Source organism: Bufo gargarizans, chromosome 2 (genome assembly GCF_014858855.1).
Source record: "Bufo gargarizans isolate SCDJY-AF-19 chromosome 2, ASM1485885v1, whole genome shotgun sequence".
Taxonomy (NCBI): domain Eukaryota; kingdom Metazoa; phylum Chordata; class Amphibia; order Anura; family Bufonidae; genus Bufo; species Bufo gargarizans.
In genome coordinates, this window is record NC_058081.1 from 715,304,636 (window position 1) to 715,327,868 (window position 23,233).

The window sequence follows — 23,233 nt, forward strand, 5'->3', positions numbered from 1 at the left end:
AAGGTTGTGAGTTTGAATCCTGGTAGAAACTTTTCTGAAATACTGGCTAAATTAGATTTAAATACACTGGGGTGTCCCCAAGTGCAGCCAGCAAGTCGCTGGGGCAACACGTGAGGTGCACGGAGGACCGATGAGGGGCCAAATAGTATAACACACAGTTCATCAGTTTACTCACAGTTAGCAGATAGCCTCCCTGGGCTGGCAGCACAGTGTTGAGGTGGACAGCATGAAATCCTCCGGGGCAAGCTCTGTGGTAGGAAGCATCAGCCAAGATGGTGGTTGAGGTGCCCTTGATGTTAGGGGTGCTTAGGCTGCGTGTTGCGGCTGAGTCCCTTGATGGTTTTTGTCGTGACGCCAGTACCGTTAATGGTTGTACAACCATAGGTAGTAATAATGAGGTAGACAGTGGTAAGATGCAACTCAAAACTTTTACTTTGGATGTCTTTTGGTTGCAGCAGTACAATTATGCAGTCTCTAGATGGTACAGAGTTAATTCTGCAAATCCACTGTTTTAGGCTTGTCAGGTTTCTTGGGTTTTGGAGCAGTGGGTTACTTTAATATCAGTGGAATCTTGGTGAGGTTGCCGGAGGCTATGGTATCCTTCACCTAAAATATCCCAAAGGTCCTTTATGCCTGGTTTACGGCTTTTATCCTTTGGATAAATTTGAATCTGTCCTTTTCTCTTGTCCCTTTCTGGACTAGAACTTCTCTTTAGAGCTGAAGTGCTGAATCTGCACCTTTTCACTCTTTTAGTGTCAATATACACACTGATCTTCTCACTGACCTGTGGTCTCAACTGACTCCTGTAACTACTCTGAGCTGAACTGAGCTGACCTGTCTCACTAGGCCTTACCTGGATATATATATGACCCAAACTTTATCCCAATCTAGTGGTGGGATGTATAAATTGCGCCCAATAGGCCTTTTAACAGGGATTTTGCAGATACATACATGCAGTAAGTTATACTATACTGTACAGTGTAATTGTTAGGATCAAAAAGTACTTTTAAGCGGTGTCCACACACATGTAGTGGGACGCTGCATACTCCCATGGTAAAATGTTAGTCGACCTCGACACATTCTTGACTCAATGTTGTATTATCCTGAAAGATATAAAAAAGGAGAAGCATGCATGCATAGGGAAATAATGCCATAACTCACATTCTTGTACTTCTTGTACCTATGAATAAAACGGGTTAGGCAAGCATATCTCAGGCAACAACGAAATGTATCAAATGGTGTAACACACATTTTTTCTGAATACTACTGATATACCGGCAACCAAAATAGTCCATAATGATGAGGAAAACAAAAATAAATATCTCAAGAGGCTCACAGGGTATGAGTTTGTTACCTGGGCACAATAAATATAACAGTGGAATAGCACGGAGGCTCAGGTACCTGAAAGTTTATCTCCGGGTGCGGACTTGAACGTTGCAAAACAGACAGATAGTCCTTTAAAAAGTCCTTTAAGGCAAATGGAATACGGCAACAGAGTATTAGTCCTTTTTGTTGAATTAACATGGCTGGATATTAACTTCTCGGCTGCTGGAGCAGGAAATCTCCATAACGGACTGGTGGTTGTCCTCTTGTACTCCTTTCAGATCTCCGAAGTGGCTGTGATTCTTCAGACCTTGCTTCCAGGGAACTTGAGGTTTCCTGAGTTGTAATAACTTCCGTTTCGGGGTGAAGTATTGGGGTATTAGTTTTAGCAGGCACTAGAATGTTGAGCCATGGGGTTAAGAACCATTGCAAAGGGTCAGAAGCAAGCAATGTTTTTCCCAAGGACTGTATTGTTCCCTCTGGCTCAGTTGGTTTTTCCAGTTCTGGCTCAATGGGTTGAATTTCATCTGGAACAGCTTCTTCTTGAGAAGTTTCTACTGAGGTGTCCTCATTAAGGCACAACTTAAGGCGATTTCTGTGTACTACATGGGATTTATCCACTTGGGTAATCTCATATGTGTCAGTTTCTGGATTTAAAATAGCAGAAATGGTATAAAGTTCTCTCTCCCATTTGCTATCAAGTTTGCTGGTTCTATGGTTATTTTTTAACCAGACACGATCGCCAAATTTGAGTGGTTCTGCCTTGGCAGATTGGTTGTAGTCCTTCTGTTGTTTTTCTTGGGCATATCCCATACGTTGTTGAACAATCTCTTGCGCGTCAATCAAACGCCTTTGGTGTTCAGCCACCCAATCAGTCTTTGGTAGGGGGTTGATTGCATTAGGCACTGGTACGCCCAAAGTGTGGTCAGCAGGTAATGTACCTTGTCGGCCAAACATAAGGCAGTAGGGTGTATATCCAGTAGAACAATGGATAGTGTTGTTGTAGTTATGCATCAGCTGAGGCAATAAAGTAGGCCAATCATTTCTTGTAGAAGGTGGGACTGCTCTTAACATTTCAATAAGAGTTTGGTTCATCTTCTCACAAAGTCCATTCCCTTGGGGATGATACGCTGTGGTCCAGATTTTTTTAAAAATTGTGAAAGTACATAGTTCTTTAAAGAGTTGTGATTCAATGGCAGATCCCTGATCTTTGAGGATTCTCTCTGGACATCCATATGGTAACAAGAAATGTTTCCAGAAAGCATCTGCAGTTGTTCTTGCGGTCAAGTCTTTTACAGGCACAGCTACAACAAATTTTGTGTAGTAGTCAATGATGGTCATAGTATAGGTATAACCTGAGCTACTTGGTTCTAATTTCACATGGTCGATTGCGACTATTTCTAATGGTATTATGCTCACAATGGAATGTAAGGGAGCTCTTTGGTCATGTTTATCACCTTTTCCAACAGCACAGGTGGAACATTCGACACCACTTCTCAATATCTCCTCTCATTCCGATCCAATAAAATCTTCTACGGATGGTGGCTTCTGTTTTCTGCACGCCAAAGTGTCCTGATTGATCATGGTACATTTCCAGGATGATTCTTGCATCACAGCGTGGTATTAGAATTTGGTATAGACGATTCCATGTAACTGGGTCTAGAGTTCTTCTTAATAGTAGGCCTTTTTGTATTTGGACAACTCTAAGTCTGCATTCTTTCTGCGAACTCTTTCTGGGGTTCTTCCACTGGTGAAGAAATCTTGTAGTTCTCCTAACACTCTGCTTTCATTCTGTAATTTGTTCCATCTTTCGTTGTCTACATGGGATTTTGGAACCACTTGTTGTTGAGATGATATCTTGATGGGCAAAGTTGTGGTAGAAGGATGGCATCTCCACCTCTTGCCAAATATCTTCTTGTGAAGTGGGGTCTTCTTTGATTGCAGACGGGATAAGGCATCCGCATTTTCGTTTGCTTTTCCTGTTCTGTATTTTACTGTAAAATTATAGTTAGCAAGGCGTGAGGCCCATCTTTGTTCCAACGCTCCTAACTTGGCGGTGTTAAGATGTGCTAGTGGATTGTTATCAGTGAAGGCTACGAAGGGTGTTGCAGCAAGATAGTCTTTAAATTTTTCTGTGATAGCCCACACGAGTGCGAGGAATTCCAACGTGAAGGAACTGTAGTTTTGGTCATTCTTTTCACTACCTCTAAGAGATCTACTAGTGTAGGAAATGACTTTCTTTACCTTCTTGTACTTAACCTAAGATTGGTGGTTCGGTTAATTTCTTCTTCAGGAGCTGGAAGGCAATTTCTCTTTCAGTGTTCCATTCCACTGGTATGGGAGTTTTCTGGTATCTTTTAGGATGCCCTCTCAAAAGTTCCAAGATTGGCTCTGCAATTTGGGCAAAGTGAGGAATGAAACGTCTGTAATATCCTGCAAAGCTAAGGAAACTTCTTACCTCCTTCACCGTAGTGGGAGTAGGCCAATTACGGACTGCGGCTATCTTCTCTGGATCCGGTTTAACACCTTCAGAGCTGACGATATTCCCTAAGTATTTAACTTCTGGCTTCAGTAGATGACACTTGGATGGTTTGACTTTTAGTCCATGCTTAATAAGAACTTGAAAAACTTCGGCCAGATGTTTGAATGGTCTTCATAAGACTTGGAGTAGATGATGACGTCATCTAAGTACAGCAGGACGGTTTCAAAATTTTTGTGGCCCAGACAACGCTCCATGAGTCTCTGAAAAGTTCCAGGCGCATTGCAAAGTCCAAAGGGCATGCAATTGAACTCAAATAGGCCCATAGGGGTAGTAAATGCAGTCTTCTCGCAATCTTCTGGTGCCATTGGTACTTGCCAGTATCCACTGGTTAAATCAAGAGTAGAGAAGTAGGCTGAAGATCCTAAAGCTGTTAAGGATTCCTCTATGTGTGGCAAAGGATAAGCATCTTTGTGGGTAATTTGGTTTATTTTTCTGTAGTTCACACAGAATCTTATGTTGCCGTCTTTTTTTCGGACTAGGACTAATAGTGCAGCCCATGGGCTATGGCTGTCTTTGATGATGTTTGAGTCTTTCATCTCTTGAATCATTTGCTTGATGGATTGGTACATAGTAGGTGGTATAGGCCGATACCTTTCCTTGATCGGGGGGTTTGAACCTGTAGGGATGGAATGTTTTATGATATCTACTTCTCCATAGTCTGTAGAATGTTTGCTGAAGGCAAGGTGATGTTTTTTCACGACTTGCAACACACCTTCTACTTGGTGTTCTGGTGTGGAAGCCTCTCCCACATGAAGTTCTTTCCACCAGGGGGTGTTTTGACCCTGTGGGTGTGGTTTATTGAGATCAGTAGTCACACTGATAACATCTTGGAAGGTGATTTGGATCAGCTGTGCAATGGGACGGTACTTGACTAATGTTACATTGTGATTAGGGATGAGCGAACTCGAACTGTATAGTTCGGGTTCGTACCGAATTTTGGGGTGTCCGTGACACGGACCCGAACCCGGACATTTTCGTAAAAGTCCGGGTTCGGGTTCGGTGTTCGTCGCTTTCTTCGCGCTTTTGTGACGCTTTCTTGGCGCTTTTTGAAAGGCTGCAAAGCAGCCAATCAACAAGCGTCATACTACTTGCCCCAAGAGGCCATCACAGCCATGCCTACTATTGGCATGGCTGTGATTGGCCAGAGCACCATGTGACCCAGCCTCTATTTAAGCTGGAGTCACATAGCGCCGCCCGTCACTCTGCTCTGATTAGCGTAGGGAGAGGTTGCGGCTGCGACAGTAGGGCGAGATTAGGCAGATTAACTCCTCCAAAGGACTTGATTAACTGATCGATCTGCAGCTGTGGATCATTGAGCTGCTGATCCTCAATTGCTCACTGTTTTTAGGCTGCACAGACCGTTTGTCAGTCTCATTTTTCTGGGGTGATCGGCGGCCATTTTGTGTCTTGTGGTGCGCCAGCACAAGCTGCGACCAAGTGCATTTAACCCTCAATGGTGTGGTTGTTTTTTGGCTAAAGCCTACATCAGGGTGAAGCTGTCACACCAAGTGCATTTAACCAGCAATAGTCTGTTCATTTTTTGGCCATATACAAAATCAGGGGCAAGCTGCGCCTGTCACCAAGTGCATTTAACCCTCAATGGTGTGGTTGTTTTTTGGCTAAAGCCTACATCAGGGTGAAGCTGTCACACCAAGTGCATTTAACCAGCAATAGTCTGTTCATTTTTTGGCCATATACAAAATCAGGGGCAAGCTGCGCCTGTCACCAAGTGCATTTAACCCTCAATGGTGTGGTTGTTTTTTGGCTAAAGCCTACATCAGGGTGAAGCTGTCACACCAAGTGCATTTAACCAGCAATAGTCTGTTCATTTTTTGGCCATATACAAAATCAGGGGCAAGCTGCGCCTGTCACCAAGTGCATTTAACCCTCAATGGTGTGGTTGTTTTTTGGCTAAAGCCTACATCAGGGTGAAGCTGTCACACCAAGTGCATTTAACCAGCAATAGTCTGTTCATTTTTTGGCCATATCCCAGTCTAATTCTGTCACTAAATCCATACCGGTCACCCAGCGCCTAAATACTAGGCCTCAAATTTATATCCAGCTAAATCTGTCCCTAGTGCTGTAGCTGGGCGAGTTATTTAGTGTCCGTTCAAGCACATTTCTTGTTCTGGGTTGAAATACAATTCCCAATTTAGCAATTTCATAATTTAGTGGTTCCTGCTATATCAGAGCTCTTTGAAATCTATCCCAAAAAGGGTATATAATATTGAAGGTGCACATAGGGTCATTCAGAGTAACTTCACACACACCCGCTACTGTGTATTTCCAAGTCTAATTCTGTCACTAAATCCATACCGGTGACCCAGCGCCTAAATACTAGGCCTCAAATTTAATTCCCTCTAAATCTCTCGTTACCCACCGCTGTACTGTTGTTGCTGGGCAAGATATTTAGTGTCCGTCAAAGCACATTTTTTGTTCTGGGTTGAAGTACAATTCCCAATTTAGCAATTTCATAATTTAGTGGTTCCTGCTATATCAGAGCTATTTGAAATCTATCCCAAAAAGGGTATATAATATTGAAGGTGCACATAGGGTCATTCAGAATAACTTCACACACACGCTTCTGTGCATTTCCAAGTCTAATTCTGTCACTAAATCCATACCGGTGACCCAGCGCCTAAATACTAGGCCTCAAATTTAATTCCCTCTAAATCTCTCGTTACCCACCGCTGTACTGTTGTTGCTGGGCAAGATATTTAGTGTCCGTCAAAGCACATTTTTTGTTCTGGGTTGAAGTACAATTCCCAATTTAGCAATTTCATAATTTAGTGGTTCCTGCTATATCAGAGCTATTTGAAATCTATCCCAAAAAGGGTATATAATATTGAAGGTGCACATAGGGTCATTCAGAATAACTTCACACACACGCTTCTGTGCATTTCCAAGTCTAATTCTGTCACTAAATCCATACCGGTGACCCAGCGCCTAAATACTAGGCCTCAAATTTAATTCCCTCTAAATCTCTCGTTACCCACCGCTGTACTGTTGTTGCTGGGCAAGATATTTAGTGTCCGTCAAAGCACATTTTTTGTTCTGGGTTGAAGTACAATTCCCAATTTAGCAATTTCATAATTTAGTGGTTTCTGCTATATCAGAGCTATTTGAAATCTATCCCTAAAAGGGTATATAATATTGAAGGTGCACATAGGGTCATTCAGAATAACTTCACACACACCCGCTACTGTGTATTTCCAAGTCTAATTCTGTCACTAAATCCATACCGGTGACCCAGCGCCTAAATACTAGGCCTCAAATTTAATTCCCTCTAAATCTCTCGTTACCCACCGCTGTACTGTTGTTGCTGGGCAAGATATTTAGTGTCCGTCAAAGCACATTTTTTGTTCTGGGTTGAAGTACAATTCCCAATTTAGCAATTTCATAATTTAGTGGTTTCTGCTATATCAGAGCTATTTGAAATCTATCCCTAAAAGGGTATATAATATTCAAGGTGCACATTGGGTCATTCAGAATAACTTCACACACACACGCTTCTGTGCATTTCCAAGTCTAATTCTGTCACTAAATCCATACCGGTCACCCAGCGCCTAAATACTAGGCCTCAAACGCAGCCGCCTGTCTACAGCCAATGTGGACAAGCTGACGTTCATAAAAATGAACCAGGCATGGATCCCACAGGATCTGTCCGTCCCTTGTCCAGATTAGACATTAACTACCTCCCCTTAACCATATATTATTGGACTCCAGGGCACTTCCTCATTCAATCCTATTTTTATTTTCATTTTACCATTATATTGCGAGGCTACCCAAAGTTGAATGAACCTCTCCTCTGTCTGGGTGCCGGGGCCTAAATATATGCCAATGGACTGTTCCAATGTTGGGTGATGTGAAGCCTGATTCTCTGCTATGACATGCAGACTGATTCTCTGCTGACATGAAGCCAGATCCTCTGTTACGGGACCTCTCTCCTCTGCCTGTGTGCTGGGCCTAAATTTATGAAAATGGACTCTTACAGTGGTGGGTGACGTGAAGCCTGATTCTCTGCTATGATATGAAGACTGATTCTCTGCTGACATGAAGCCAGATTGTCTGTTACGGGACCTCTCTCCTCTGCCTGGGTGCTGGGCCTAAATATATGCCAATGGACTGTTGCAGTGGTGGCTGACGTGAAGCCTCATTCTCTGCTATGACATGCAGACTGATTCTCTGCTGACATGAAGCCAGATTGTCTGTTACGGGACCTCTCTCCTCTGCCTGGGTGCTGGGCCTAAATATATGCCAATGGACTGTTGCAGTGGTGGCTGACGTGAAGCCTCATTCTCTGCTATGACATGCAGACTAATTCTCTGCTGACATGAAGACAGATTCTCTGTTACGGGACCTCTCTCCTCTGCCTGGGTGCCGGGGCCTAAATATCTGAGAATGGACTGTTCCAGTGGTGGGTGACGGGAAGCCAGATTCTCTGCTATGGAACCTCTCTCCAATTGATTTTGGTTAATTTTTATTTATTTAATTTTTATTTTTATTCATTTCCCTATCCACATTTGTTTGCAGGGGATTTACCTACATGTTGCTGCCTTTTGCAGCCCTCTAGCTCTTTCCTGGGCTGTTTTACAGCCTTTTTAGTGCCGAAAAGTTCGGGTCCCCATTGACTTCAATGGGGTTCGGGTTCGGGACGAAGTTCGGATCGGGTTCGGATCCCGAACCCGAACATTTCCGGGATGTTCGGCCGAACTTCTCGAACCCGAACATCCAGGTGTTCGCTCAACTCTAATTGTGATCACTCAGGTTGAGGAGACAAATAGGCACTTTACCTTCAGTGACGGTTACCAGTAGGGATGAGCGAACTCGAACTGTATAGTTCGGGTTCGTACCGAATTTTGGGGTGTCCGTGACACGGACCCGAACCCGGACATTTTCGTAAAAGTCCGGGTTCGGGTTCGGTGTTCGTCGCTTTCTTCGCGCTTTTGTGACGCTTTCTTGGCGCTTTTGAAAGGCTGCAAAGCAGCCAATCAACAAGCGTCATACTACTTGCCCCAAGAGGCCATCACAGCCATGCCTACTATTGGCATGGCTGTGATTGGCCAGAGCACCATGTGACCCAGCCTCTATTTAAGCTGGAGTCACATAGCGCCGCCCGTCACTCTGCTCTGATTAGCGTAGGGAGAGGTTGCGGCTGCGACAGTAGGGCGAGATTAGGCAGATTAACTCCTCCAAAGGACTTGATTAACTGATCGATCTGCAGCTGTGGATCATTGAGCTGCTGATCCTCAATTGCTCACTGTTTTTAGGCTGCACAGACCGTTTGTCAGTCTCATTTTTCTGGGGTGATCGGCGGCCATTTTGTGTCTTGTGGTGCGCCAGCACAAGCTGCGACCAAGTGCATTTAACCCTCAATGGTGTGGTTGTTTTTTGGCTAAAGCCTACATCAGGGTGAAGCTGTCACACCAAGTGCATTTAACCAGCAATAGTCTGTTCATTTTTTGGCCATATACAAAATCAGGGGCAAGCTGCGCCTGTCACCAAGTGCATTTAACCCTCAATGGTGTGGTTGTTTTTTGGCTAAAGCCTACATCAGGGTGAAGCTGTCACACCAAGTGCATTTAACCAGCAATAGTCTGTTCATTTTTTGGCCATATACAAAATCAGGGGCAAGCTGCGCCTGTCACCAAGTGCATTTAACCCTCAATGGTGTGGTTGTTTTTTGGCTAAAGCCTACATCAGGGTGAAGCTGTCACACCAAGTGCATTTAACCAGCAATAGTCTGTTCATTTTTTGGCCATATACAAAATCAGGGGCAAGCTGCGCCTGTCACCAAGTGCATTTAACCCTCAATGGTGTGGTTGTTTTTTGGCTAAAGCCTACATCAGGGTGAAGCTGTCACACCAAGTGCATTTAACCAGCAATAGTCTGTTCATTTTTTGGCCATATCCCAGTCTAATTCTGTCACTAAATCCATACCGGTCACCCAGCGCCTAAATACTAGGCCTCAAATTTATATCCAGCTAAATCTGTCCCTAGTGCTGTAGCTGGGCGAGTTATTTAGTGTCCGTTCAAGCACATTTCTTGTTCTGGGTTGAAATACAATTCCCAATTTAGCAATTTCATAATTTAGTGGTTCCTGCTATATCAGAGCTCTTTGAAATCTATCCCAAAAAGGGTATATAATATTGAAGGTGCACATAGGGTCATTCAGAGTAACTTCACACACACCCGCTACTGTGTATTTCCAAGTCTAATTCTGTCACTAAATCCATACCGGTGACCCAGCGCCTAAATACTAGGCCTCAAATTTAATTCCCTCTAAATCTCTCGTTACCCACCGCTGTACTGTTGTTGCTGGGCAAGATATTTAGTGTCCGTCAAAGCACATTTTTTGTTCTGGGTTGAAGTACAATTCCCAATTTAGCAATTTCATAATTTAGTGGTTCCTGCTATATCAGAGCTATTTGAAATCTATCCCAAAAAGGGTATATAATATTGAAGGTGCACATAGGGTCATTCAGAATAACTTCACACACACGCTTCTGTGCATTTCCAAGTCTAATTCTGTCACTAAATCCATACCGGTGACCCAGCGCCTAAATACTAGGCCTCAAATTTAATTCCCTCTAAATCTCTCGTTACCCACCGCTGTACTGTTGTTGCTGGGCAAGATATTTAGTGTCCGTCAAAGCACATTTTTTGTTCTGGGTTGAAGTACAATTCCCAATTTAGCAATTTCATAATTTAGTGGTTCCTGCTATATCAGAGCTATTTGAAATCTATCCCAAAAAGGGTATATAATATTGAAGGTGCACATAGGGTCATTCAGAATAACTTCACACACACGCTTCTGTGCATTTCCAAGTCTAATTCTGTCACTAAATCCATACCGGTGACCCAGCGCCTAAATACTAGGCCTCAAATTTAATTCCCTCTAAATCTCTCGTTACCCACCGCTGTACTGTTGTTGCTGGGCAAGATATTTAGTGTCCGTCAAAGCACATTTTTTGTTCTGGGTTGAAGTACAATTCCCAATTTAGCAATTTCATAATTTAGTGGTTTCTGCTATATCAGAGCTATTTGAAATCTATCCCTAAAAGGGTATATAATATTGAAGGTGCACATAGGGTCATTCAGAATAACTTCACACACACCCGCTACTGTGTATTTCCAAGTCTAATTCTGTCACTAAATCCATACCGGTGACCCAGCGCCTAAATACTAGGCCTCAAATTTAATTCCCTCTAAATCTCTCGTTACCCACCGCTGTACTGTTGTTGCTGGGCAAGATATTTAGTGTCCGTCAAAGCACATTTTTTGTTCTGGGTTGAAGTACAATTCCCAATTTAGCAATTTCATAATTTAGTGGTTTCTGCTATATCAGAGCTATTTGAAATCTATCCCTAAAAGGGTATATAATATTCAAGGTGCACATTGGGTCATTCAGAATAACTTCACACACACACGCTTCTGTGCATTTCCAAGTCTAATTCTGTCACTAAATCCATACCGGTCACCCAGCGCCTAAATACTAGGCCTCAAACGCAGCCGCCTGTCTACAGCCAATGTGGACAAGCTGACGTTCATAAAAATGAACCAGGCATGGATCCCACAGGATCTGTCCGTCCCTTGTCCAGATTAGACATTAACTACCTCCCCTTAACCATATATTATTGGACTCCAGGGCACTTCCTCATTCAATCCTATTTTTATTTTCATTTTACCATTATATTGCGAGGCTACCCAAAGTTGAATGAACCTCTCCTCTGTCTGGGTGCCGGGGCCTAAATATATGCCAATGGACTGTTCCAATGTTGGGTGATGTGAAGCCTGATTCTCTGCTATGACATGCAGACTGATTCTCTGCTGACATGAAGCCAGATCCTCTGTTACGGGACCTCTCTCCTCTGCCTGTGTGCTGGGCCTAAATTTATGAAAATGGACTCTTACAGTGGTGGGTGACGTGAAGCCTGATTCTCTGCTATGATATGAAGACTGATTCTCTGCTGACATGAAGCCAGATTGTCTGTTACGGGACCTCTCTCCTCTGCCTGGGTGCTGGGCCTAAATATATGCCAATGGACTGTTGCAGTGGTGGCTGACGTGAAGCCTCATTCTCTGCTATGACATGCAGACTGATTCTCTGCTGACATGAAGCCAGATTGTCTGTTACGGGACCTCTCTCCTCTGCCTGGGTGCTGGGCCTAAATATATGCCAATGGACTGTTGCAGTGGTGGCTGACGTGAAGCCTCATTCTCTGCTATGACATGCAGACTAATTCTCTGCTGACATGAAGACAGATTCTCTGTTACGGGACCTCTCTCCTCTGCCTGGGTGCCGGGGCCTAAATATCTGAGAATGGACTGTTCCAGTGGTGGGTGACGGGAAGCCAGATTCTCTGCTATGGAACCTCTCTCCAATTGATTTTGGTTAATTTTTATTTATTTAATTTTTATTTTTATTCATTTCCCTATCCACATTTGTTTGCAGGGGATTTACCTACATGTTGCTGCCTTTTGCAGCCCTCTAGCTCTTTCCTGGGCTGTTTTACAGCCTTTTTAGTGCCGAAAAGTTCGGGTCCCCATTGACTTCAATGGGGTTCGGGTTCGGGACGAAGTTCGGATCGGGTTCGGATCCCGAACCCGAACATTTCCGGGATGTTCGGCCGAACTTCTCGAACCCGAACATCCAGGTGTTCGCTCAACTCTAGTTACCAGGCTTCTTGCAGCTCTGACTAAAGGATAGTCTTCCAAAACAACTGGTTCCACCAAGGCTTGGTAGTCTTGACCTTGAATTCCGACTACAGCTCGGCACCATAGGAGAGTTTCAGTGTTGGACTTGAGAATCACTGGTTGATTGTCTCGGATGTGGACACAGCAAATTTCTCCTCTTTCATTGGCGAATTTCTGTTGCGCACTCAGCACACGGATAGTTTGTTGGATTACCTTCTTAGAAGCAAAAGAAGCAGTAGGCACTGACTGGTGTAAAGCTTCCAACATTTCAACATAGCAATTCCTAAGGACATTCATGCCTAGGACTATAGGAGGGTTGTTATTGTTTTCTTTTACTTGCACTACAATAATGCCTTGTTGGGATAGAATGGTTCTTCCTATTTGAATGGTAGGTTCCCAGTAACCCAGTATTGGTATAGGTTTGCCGTTGCTGGCTGTGAGACTCAGCCAGGATTCTGGTGGCTGGGTAAGTTGATTTTGGTCCCAGTATTTCTTAAATGCTGTTTATTGTATGGTAGTTACTTGGGATCCTGTGTCGACTAGGGCAACAAAAGGAACTCCATTTATTTCAAGTGTCACTTCTGGACGGGATCCTACATATCTTGGCATCCAATAAGGATCCTCTGGACCTATTGATCTACCTCCCGAGGGGTAGTCCCTGAAAAAAATTGTAGGTTTTTGGGAAAAAAAACAGGGACAACCGGAGGTCCCTTGGGTGTGCCAAACATATACACAGCTGTTGACACAGTAAAATATGCCTATTGCTCACTTGGCTGTAGAAGCTTTACAAAAGGTTTTGTGGAACGAAAAGGGTTCAATTGTGCAATGCTTGTGGTGAAATATAGAGTTTTCTTCCGGTAAGGCTGGGAAATATCGTTATTGCATACTTATTAACCGTAGATGGTTTGCAAAAGATTTTTTGGGAAAGAAAATAAGCACATTAAAAAAATGGTGTATGTCTCTTTGAGGACCTCTATGCAGTAGTGCAGCACCCTTTATACAAGTGGTTTGTGAACAGTTCCAGCAGCTCTCACTAGAGACAAGCAAAGTTTGGAAAAATTTTATTTGTTACGAATCACTATAAATCAGGTATACTCAGGCTCTGCCTTAGGGCTCATGCGCACAAAGTATTTTCCTTTCGTGTCCGTTCCTTTTTTTTTTTTGGCCCTTATGCGGAACCATTCACTTCAATAGGTCCGCAAAAAAATTACTCAGTGTGCATTCCGTTTCCATATGTCCGCATGGCTGTTCTTCAAAAAAGATAGAGCGCATCCTATTCTTGTCTGTTTTGAGGACAAGGATAGGCTCTGTTACAATGGATCCTCCCCCAAAAAACGGATGCAGTACGAATGTCACACGGATGTGATCTGTATTTTTTGGAGATCCGTGTTTTGACGACCGCAAAATACATGCGGTCATGTGTGAACCCTTAGGGTACGGCAACACAAAGCGGCCATGCTGTGGGCGGGTTGCAGTCATGCTGAGGTGAAGAACCGTGCGGCCAATTAGCCTACAGCTGTTTTCATTTAATAATGAAGGCCGCACTGTATAGTCGGTCTTCATTGGTAATGGCCGCGTGGCATCTTTAAACAGGAACTTGCCATATCTCTCCCTATGCTCAGCTCACGGGACAATGGCAGAGACTGCGCAGGATGAGACTTTTATAGGACTATGACATCACAGGGGATGGCTACCTGCTGATTGGCTGGCTGCACGGCATTCTGGGTGATCTTACGTTCACTGGCGTCTTGCTTTAACTTTTTTTCCCCCCTATATTTTTGTGTGTCTTTTTTAAATTAATAAAGATATGATTTTAAATATTAGTTAGGGACCCCTAAAGGGATTTATGGTCCCACAGACCACTACAGTATAATTAAACAATATCCCGAGGGTCTCTAAAAGGGACTTTGTATATTACTTTAACTTTGTAACGTGTGCAGCCGCCATTTTAGGAAGAACTGATTTATTACCACGAGCGCAAGGAAATTCGGATTTGTTGCTTTGCTCAACACTAGCTCTCTCTGTAAGACACACAACATTAAATCAGCGTATTCTGTCCCTAATGATAAAACCTGATTCATTTGGTCTAGCTAACTGACTATATCTTCTTCCCAATCTCTACACTGTCCCATCAAGACCCTGGATGCCTGGCTTGTTTGCCTAATTGGTGCCTGTCACAAATACGACACATCCTCAAACATCAATGACTGATTTTTAAATCTCTTTGAATGAAAACTCAGCTTCAAATCTAACCTAGTACCTGACAGACCAGCCAATATCTTCCAGCCTGATTGTCTGTCATGCTCATTGCTAGGCATTATGGGTAAGCACCCCATCCAAGGTCATGCGATCCTCCATATTTATCTTCCCTGCCCTGTTTCCCTACCAATGTACTGAATTTCAAACGTAAAATGGGAGGCACAGTTTTGCATGATTAGTCTGAACTGTATCGCTAAAACCTCAGGTTTGTCTGGTAGTAGAATTTTTGTGAAATTTGTAATGAACCTGATTCATTTAGAATTGATTTGCTCATCTCTAATTAGCAGGCATTTAGAGTATGTGAACAGTTGGAGCAAAATGCACATACATGAGAAACAAATTACAAGCATCTTAGTTACCGTATATTGTCGGATTATAAGACGCACCTTTTTCCCTAAAAAATGGGAGGAAAGTGGCAGTGAGTCTTATAGTCTGAATGTTAATGACTGCTTCCATTATGGAAGTGGTCATTAGCATGCTGGAGGTACGGGGGAGGTGAGGTGAGGGTAGCGCTGTGCTTCTTGTACTCACCTTCCCTGGTCTTCTTCCATGTACCGCTGTGTTTGTCCTGACCGTGCACAGCAGCAGGACGTAGTGCATGCCTGGGTGCACTATGACCTGACACTAAGTGCCGTCAGGGTCTTATTGGATGTCTGATCTGAGTCTGATTTGGGCGGGGGGTTTGATAGGGGCTGGTTTGAGGCTGATGGGAGCTGAGGGATTTGATCTGAGGCTGAGTGGGGCTGGGAGGTCTCATCTGTGGCTGAAAGGGTCTTATTGGGGGTCTCATCTGAGTCTAATCGGGCCTGGTGATATGAAAGGGGCTGATCTGAGGCTGATGGGGGCTGTGGAGTACCATCTGAGGCTGATTGGGGGTCTGATCTGAAGCTAATGGAGGCTAGGGGTCTGATTGGAGGCTTGAGGGTCTTATTGAGGCTGATGGAGCTTGAGGATCTGATTGTGGGGTCTGATCTGAGGTCTGATAATGAAAAAGGGTCTGATTTGAGGGTCCAATGAGGATTGGGGTCTGATTTGAGGGTCTGATGAGAACTGGGGGTTAAAATTGGGAGTCTGCTCTGAGTCTGATGGAAAATATATATATTTTTTAATTTTCCTCCTCCAAATCCTAGGTGTGTCTTATAGTCCAGTGATTCTTATAGTCTATTTCACAGATTTCATCTAACATATACAGTAAGACTAATGTACATATAATCGAAACCTTATACATGAATATCTGCACATATTTTCTTTCCCTTATCTTAATACACATTTCCAAATCCTAATCCTAGTGAATGTGTCCTGGCAGGAGCAGGGAGAAGTCACAATCTGCGTCACAATCTGCGCCACAATCTGTGCCGTAGACCCCCTACATTGATGCAGTTTGAAATCTAAACAAACCTAATTTATACTTTGCCACAAATATACTATAGTGCCAAGGCATTCTCTAAAATGTCTGATGTCACACTTTGATTAATGTTTTTTGTATGCTGCATACAATTTGTCTTTGAAGTCTTGCAGTTTTCACTCTCGCCGCTGAGCCTCATAGCTGGCTAAAACCTGCGGTTCTGCAGAGATCACTTTTTATCACAGACAGCTGAGGTCAGCTAACACAAGATTATACCATTAGGTGAAGGGTTAACCAAACATCTCCTCCCTCTCCCTCTCTAGTGGCTTCTGCATATATCGCAGAGCATGCCTAATACACTCTTCCACTGAAGTCATTCAAGTATCTTCTGGAAAGCAAATCTCTGACCTACTGTTCACAGCTCAGCATGCAAGCAAAGACAAAAGGATTATTCCAGTACCATATACAGAAATAAAATATGTTTGATCAAAAATACAAAAACAGATTAGACTACTTTCACTGTCTTTTCCTTTCAGGTTTTCGAGATTCTGCAGAGAGAGGAAATGCTTCAGTTTTCTCCCCATACATTGTCATTGGGGACAAGACTGAACAAACCAGAACAGAGTGCAACAGAATGCATTCCGTTCCGTGTTGTTGTGTTCCCGTGCCGGATCCGGTAACAAAAAAAACAAAAAAAAACTGTGTGTTTTGTGTAAAATGCTCCTCTAGAAGTTTACTACCGACATCAATTTTTATAAAAATCAAATTACTAGTTCTGGATGAGATAAGGAATCACATGATCTAACAAGTTGTTTTCTAGGAGTGTCAATCACGCCTTACACAGTGAAAATAATTACAAAATTGTGTTTTTTCTCTAGACTGCAGAGGCCACTTATGCTGTTCTTATAAAAAGTGATGTTGGACAAGATTATGAACAATTAAAGGTAATCAGAACATTATCTAAATGCTGCAAAGACCATCTTGAAAACTGTTTTTTTAAGACCTTTCATGACTTGCCTCGTGTATGTACGGAGGAAACCATGACATTAGAGATGGCACCTACTGAGAAGTTGAAAAGGATAGTAGCCGCTAGGTGTCTGTTATTTTGATTGTTGTTGACACTTCCAATGCATATTTAACCTACAAACCGGATTCCCAAAAAGTTGGGACACTATACAAATCGTGAATAAAAACTGAATGCAATGATGTGGAGGTGCCAACTTCTAATATTATATTCAGAATAGAACATAAATCACGGAGCAAAAGTTTAAACTGAGAAAATGTACCATTTTAAGGGAAAAATATGTTGACTCAGAATTTCATGGTGTCAACAAATCCCCAAAAAGTTGGGACAAGGCCATTTTCACCACTGTGTGGCATCTCCCCTTCTTCCTACAACACTCAACAGACGTCTGGGGACCGAGGAGACCAGTTTCTCAAGTTTAGAAATAGGAATGCTCTCCCATTCTTGTCTAATACAGGCCTCTAACTGTTCAATCGTCTTGGGCCTTCTTTATTGCACCTTCCTCTTTATGATGCGCCAAATGTTTTCTATAGGTGAAAGATCTGGAGTGCAGACTGGCCATTTCAGTACCCGGATCCTTCTCCTACGCAGCCATGATGTTGTGATTGATGCAGAATGTGGTCTGGCATTATCTTGTTGAAAAATGCAGGGTCTTCCCTGAAAGAGATGACGTCTGGATGGGAGCATATGTTGTTCTAGAACCTGAATATATTTTTCTGCATTGATGGTGCTTTTCCAGAAATGCAAGCTGCCCATGCCACACGCACTCATGCAACCCCATACCATCAGAGATGCAGGCTTCTGAACTGAGCGTTGAACTTGGGTTGTCCTTGTCCTCTTTGGTCCGGATGACATGGCGTCCCAGATTTCCAAAAAGAACTTCGAATCGTGACTCGTCTGACCACAGAACAGTCTTCCATTTTGCCACACTCCATTGTAAATGATCCCTGGCCCAGTGAAAACGCCTGAGCTTGTGGATCTTGCTTAGAAATGGCTTCTTCTTTGTACTGTAGAGTTTCAGCTGGCAACGGCGGATGGCACGGTGGATTGTGGTCACTGACAATGGTTTCTGGAAGTATTCCTGAGCCCATTCTGTGATTTCCTTTACAATAGCATTCCTGTTTGTGGTGCAGTGTCGTTTAAGGGCCCAGAGATCACGGGCATCCAGTATGGTTTTACAGCCTTGACCCTTACGCACAGAGATTGTTCCAGATTCTCTGAATCTTCGGATGATGTTATGCACAGTTAATGATGATAGATGCAAAGTCTTTGCAATTTTTCGCTGGGTAACACCTTTCTGATATTGCTCCACTATCTTTCTGCGCAACATTGTGGGAATTGGTGATCCTCTACCCATCTTGGCTTCTGAGAGACACTGCCACTCTGAGAAGCTCTTTTTATACCCAATCATGTTGCCAATTGACCTAATTAGTGTTAATTGGTCTTCCAGCTCTTCGTTATGCTCAAATTTACTTCTTCCAGCCTCTTATTGCTACTTGTCCCAACTTTTTGGGGATTTGTTGACACCGTGAAAATTTGAATCAACCTATTTTTCCTTTAAAATGATACATTTACTTGGATTAAACGTTTGATCTGTTATCTACGTTCTATTACAAATAAAAATTGACATTTGCCATCTCCACATCATTGCATTCAGTTTTTATTCACAATTTGTTTAGTGTCCCAACTTTTTGGGAATCCGGTTTGTAGATGTTGTAGTCCATTGTGACCACTACATCTGAAAGATTTTACCCTGGGAACAGTGTGTGGAGATCAAGTGAGCCATTTGCTTGCTATGGCAGCTTCTGGCCTTCTGAAGGCTCCAAGACCTGTCATATCGAAGTTTCTATGGGAAAATAAAAAGGCTCCTGGAAGGTACGGAGCAAAACATGTAACCCCTTCCAGACTGACCACTGTGTATATACATCCTATCTACACATACCCCGTGCAGATAGCACATACACTCACCTAAAGAATTATTAGGAACACCATACTAATACAGTGTTGGACCCCTTTTGCCTTCAGAACTGCCTTAATTCTACGTGGCATTGATTCAACAAGGTGCTGATAGCATTCTTTAGAAATTTTGGCCAATATTGATAGGATAGCATCTTGCAGTTGATGGAGATTTGAGGGATGCACATCCAGGGCACGAAGCTCCCGTTCCACCACATCCAAAAGATGCTCTATTGGGTTGAGATCTGGTGACTGTCGGGGGCATTTTAGTACAGTGAACTCATTGTCCTGTTCAAGAAACCAATTTGAAATAATTCGAGCTTTGTGACATGGTGCATTATCCTGCTGGAAATAGCCATCAGAGGATGGGTACATGGTGGTCATGAAGGGATGGACATGGTCAGAAACAATGCTCAGGTAGCCCGTGGCATTTAAACGATGGCCAATTGGCACTAAGGGCCCTAAAGTGTGCCCAGAAAACATCCCCCACACCATTACACCACCACCACCATCCTGCACAGTGGTAACAAGGCATGATGGATACATGTTCTCATTCTGTTTACGCCAAATTCGGACTCTACCAACAGAAATTGAGACTCCTCAGATCAGGCAACATTTTTCCAGTCTTCAACAGTCCAATTTTGGTGAGCTTGTGCAAATTGTAGCCTCTTTTTCCTATTTGTAGTGGAGATGAGTGGTACCCGGTGGGGTCTTCTGCTGTTGTAGCCCATCCGCCTCAAGGTTGTGCGTGTTGTGGCTTCACAAAAGCTTTGCTGCAGACCTCGGTTGTAACGAGTGGTTATTTCAGTCAATGTTGCTCTTCTATCAGCTTGAATCAGTCGGCCCATTCTCCTCTGACCTCTAGCATCAACAAGGCATTTCAAAATTGCTTAAATCACCTTTCTTTCCCATTCTGACATTCAGTTTGGAGTTCAGGAGATTGTCTTGACCAGGACCACAACCCTACATGCATTGAAGCAACTGCCATGTGATTGGTTGACTAGATAATCGCATTAATGAGAAATAGAACAGGTGTTCCTAATAATTTTTTAGGTGAGTGTATATACACGTGCAGGCAGCGCTTTAATCCCAGTGCTGATCAGCGGTGAGATTAAAGATCCTACTCCTGCAATCTAGCAGGAGCAGGTCACGTCCCGGCTAACAGACACAGCAGGGACCCTGAGGAGAAGACAGGAGCGGTTTATTACTGCTTCTGCCTTCTCCTATGCTTCCTCTTTTAGTCTGGGCAGTCAAGTGACCACTGGGGGTGTCTGGACCAGGGGCAGGAGCAAAGCTGCAGGGTCTAAGGAGACCCTGATCAGCTCTACCTGTGTGTCATGCCCCTACAGGGGGCTGTTTTCCCCTGTAATTGAGACTCCTGTGGATGCCCCAGTTACAATGAAAACAGTGAAAAAAAAGGTAAAAAAAAAAAAAAAAGAATCTGTGTCCTCCAGACGTCTTATAATGACCTCCTGGGGGGCATATTATGTGCCAAAAAGTGCCATTTTTTTTTTTAAATGCAGTCACTAATAGAAACCGTCGCCCTGTTTTCTCAAACCTATACATGTTATATATGAAAACCATTGTCACAAAATAGAGAACTCATTGCAATAATTAATTATTGTGTCAGTTTTAATATTTAGGAAATAAAAAGCTATAATTAAAAATATATACTTTTTAATAATAATTAGCAGTTGTCTTCCAAATTAAACCTAAAAAAAGGAGAGAAAAAAACCCTCTAAAAAAACATTCTAATAAAAAGTGTCAAGTTAAAAAAATTTAATAAAATTGCTAAAATTATTTTGGTACTCGATTCGCACCGAATTCGAATTTCCTCACGCTTCGTGGTAATGAATAAATTTTTTTTCTAAAACTGCTGCTGCACGTGTAAGAACATGGAGCAAGGAACTCTGGGAAGGCAGAATCACCCATAATGCCATGCATGCAGCCAATCAGCAGCCAGCCAGCCCCGTGATGTCACAGCCCTATAAATAGCCTCAGCCATCATGGATTTAGCCATTTTCCAGTGTACTTAGTGCAGGGAGAGACATCAGCAGGCGCTAGGGACAGTGGTAGGAAAGACTTCATTGTGCTAAAAAAAACAAGTTACAAGTGCAGGGAAAGATTATTTAAGGTGCAGGGAAAGGATAGGGAGGAATCATTCCACAGCATTTATGTAGAACAGGGTTCAGTAGGGGAGGTGACCGCCTGGATAATAGGAACAATCCTATTACACCTTGCTGCACTGACTGGGGATCCAAATTGCAATTATACAGCTCTGTAATTCCAGCAAGTTGTTCTTGTTATTGGGGTGTTACAGCCATTAATAGGGTTTATTACAAGTAAATATTTCTACGTCTTATTTTCCCTTGTGCATTGCAGTTCTATGTTCTAAAGTAGCGGTCCCCAACCGCCGGGCCGCGGCCCAGGACCAGGCTGTGGAAGATTGTTTGCCGGGCTGCGGTGATCAGGGCTGTCTTTAACGCTGTACTAATGAAGCGCTTCCATTATGAAAGCGCTTCATTAGTACAGGAGGGACCAGGAAGCGGTGAAGGATCTGTACTCACCGCTTCCTGGTCCTCGGCTCGGCTATCGGCTGTGCAGGGCTGTGCACAGCGTGAGGTCACTCTGTGACCTCACACTGTGTGCCGCGATACACAGCAGACAGCAGGATGAAGAGGATCGCAATGGTGACCAGAAGCAGGAGAGGTAAGTGTTTTTTATTTATTTGCGCTGACATAGGGGCTGATGGCTGACCTGGCGGCTGACATGGGGAGCTGGGGGCTGACATATGGCTGATGGCTGACATAAGGGGCTGATGGCTGACATGGGGGGGCTGATGGCTGATATAAGGGCTGGGGGCTGACATGGGGGGCTTATGGTTGACATGGGGGCTTATGGCTGATATAAGGGCTGGGGGATAACATATGGCTGAAGGCTGACATAAGGGTCTGATGGCTGACATAAGGGTCTGATGGCTGACGCAAGGGCTGGGGGCTGACATGAGGGCTTATGGTTGACATAAGGGGCTGATGGCTGACCTAAGGGGGCTTATGGCTGACATGGGGGGCTGATGGCTGACATGGGCGGGCTGATGGCTGACATGGGCGGGCTGAAGGCTGACATGGGGGGCTGAAGGCTGACATGGGGGGCTGAAGCCTGACATGGGGGGCTGATGCCTGACATGGCCGGGCTGATGGCTGACATGGGGGGGGGCTGATGGCTGACATGGGGGGGGGCTGATGGCTGACATGGGGGGGCTGATGGCTGACATGGGGGGGCTGATGGTTGATATAAGGGCTGATGGCTGACATGGGGACTGATAGATGGCTAAAGGTTGGGGGGTTGATCTGAGGCATTGGGGGTCTGATCTGAGGTCTGATTAACATTGGGGGTCTGATTGCTGGTCTGACCTGAGGTGTAATGACATTTTTTTCTTTCTTATTGTTCTACCGGCCCCCTACACTAAATACGGAGGGAGTCAGGGTCACCTAGGATCAAGACCATAGGAAAACAGAAATAAAGGAACAGACTTATCTTGTGAATGCAGCAGTAGCAGCTTCTAGCATCAGCACAGTCCAGGAAGTTTTATAAACCACAAGGTGAGGCAGTATGGTGAGGAGATATATAGGGAGGCAATCACTGCTAATAGATGACAGCTGGGAGAGGGAGGAGAGATGTAAAAACGAAAGCAAAACAAAAGAAGATCATGCAGGAAGTACTGAAGAACGTCTATCAGAACTTCTCAAAGATCTGGTGGTGGCACACTGTGGCAGTATGCAGTGGAGATGGAGGCAGGGAGTCCCTCCGAGTCACTTGCACAAATGGCCCGATGCTTGCTCACTTACTTGCATAGTGACAGCCGAATTGTCACTATTCGGTAGAGTGATGACTTCTGGCTCTCCACCTTGTTGGACCCTCGCTACCAGTCCAAAATGGGCGCCTTTTTTACACTCACAGAGGGAGGACAAACCGAACTACTATAGAGACATCCTATGTAGTGAGTTGGCCGCTGCCTTTCTGCGCCATCGTCTATCCTTTCGCAAGTCGGACCAGGGGGGCTTTTTGCTCTCAGGTTCCACTGCCA

At 43.9% G+C, this 23,233-nt stretch overlaps 1 protein-coding gene across 2 annotated transcripts in view; it reads left to right on the forward strand.

Moving 5' to 3' along the window:
* LOC122927099 (sialic acid-binding Ig-like lectin 13) overlaps positions 1-23,233 on the forward strand; it is a 131,612-nt gene that overhangs the window by 102,625 nt on the left and 5,754 nt on the right. For both annotated transcript variants that reach the window (XM_044278680.1, XM_044278681.1), the window contains exon 9: positions 17,045-17,110. In XM_044278680.1, coding sequence (XP_044134615.1) covers positions 17,045-17,110 — 66 coding nt within the window. The remainder of the gene's footprint in view (positions 1-17,044; positions 17,111-23,233) is intronic.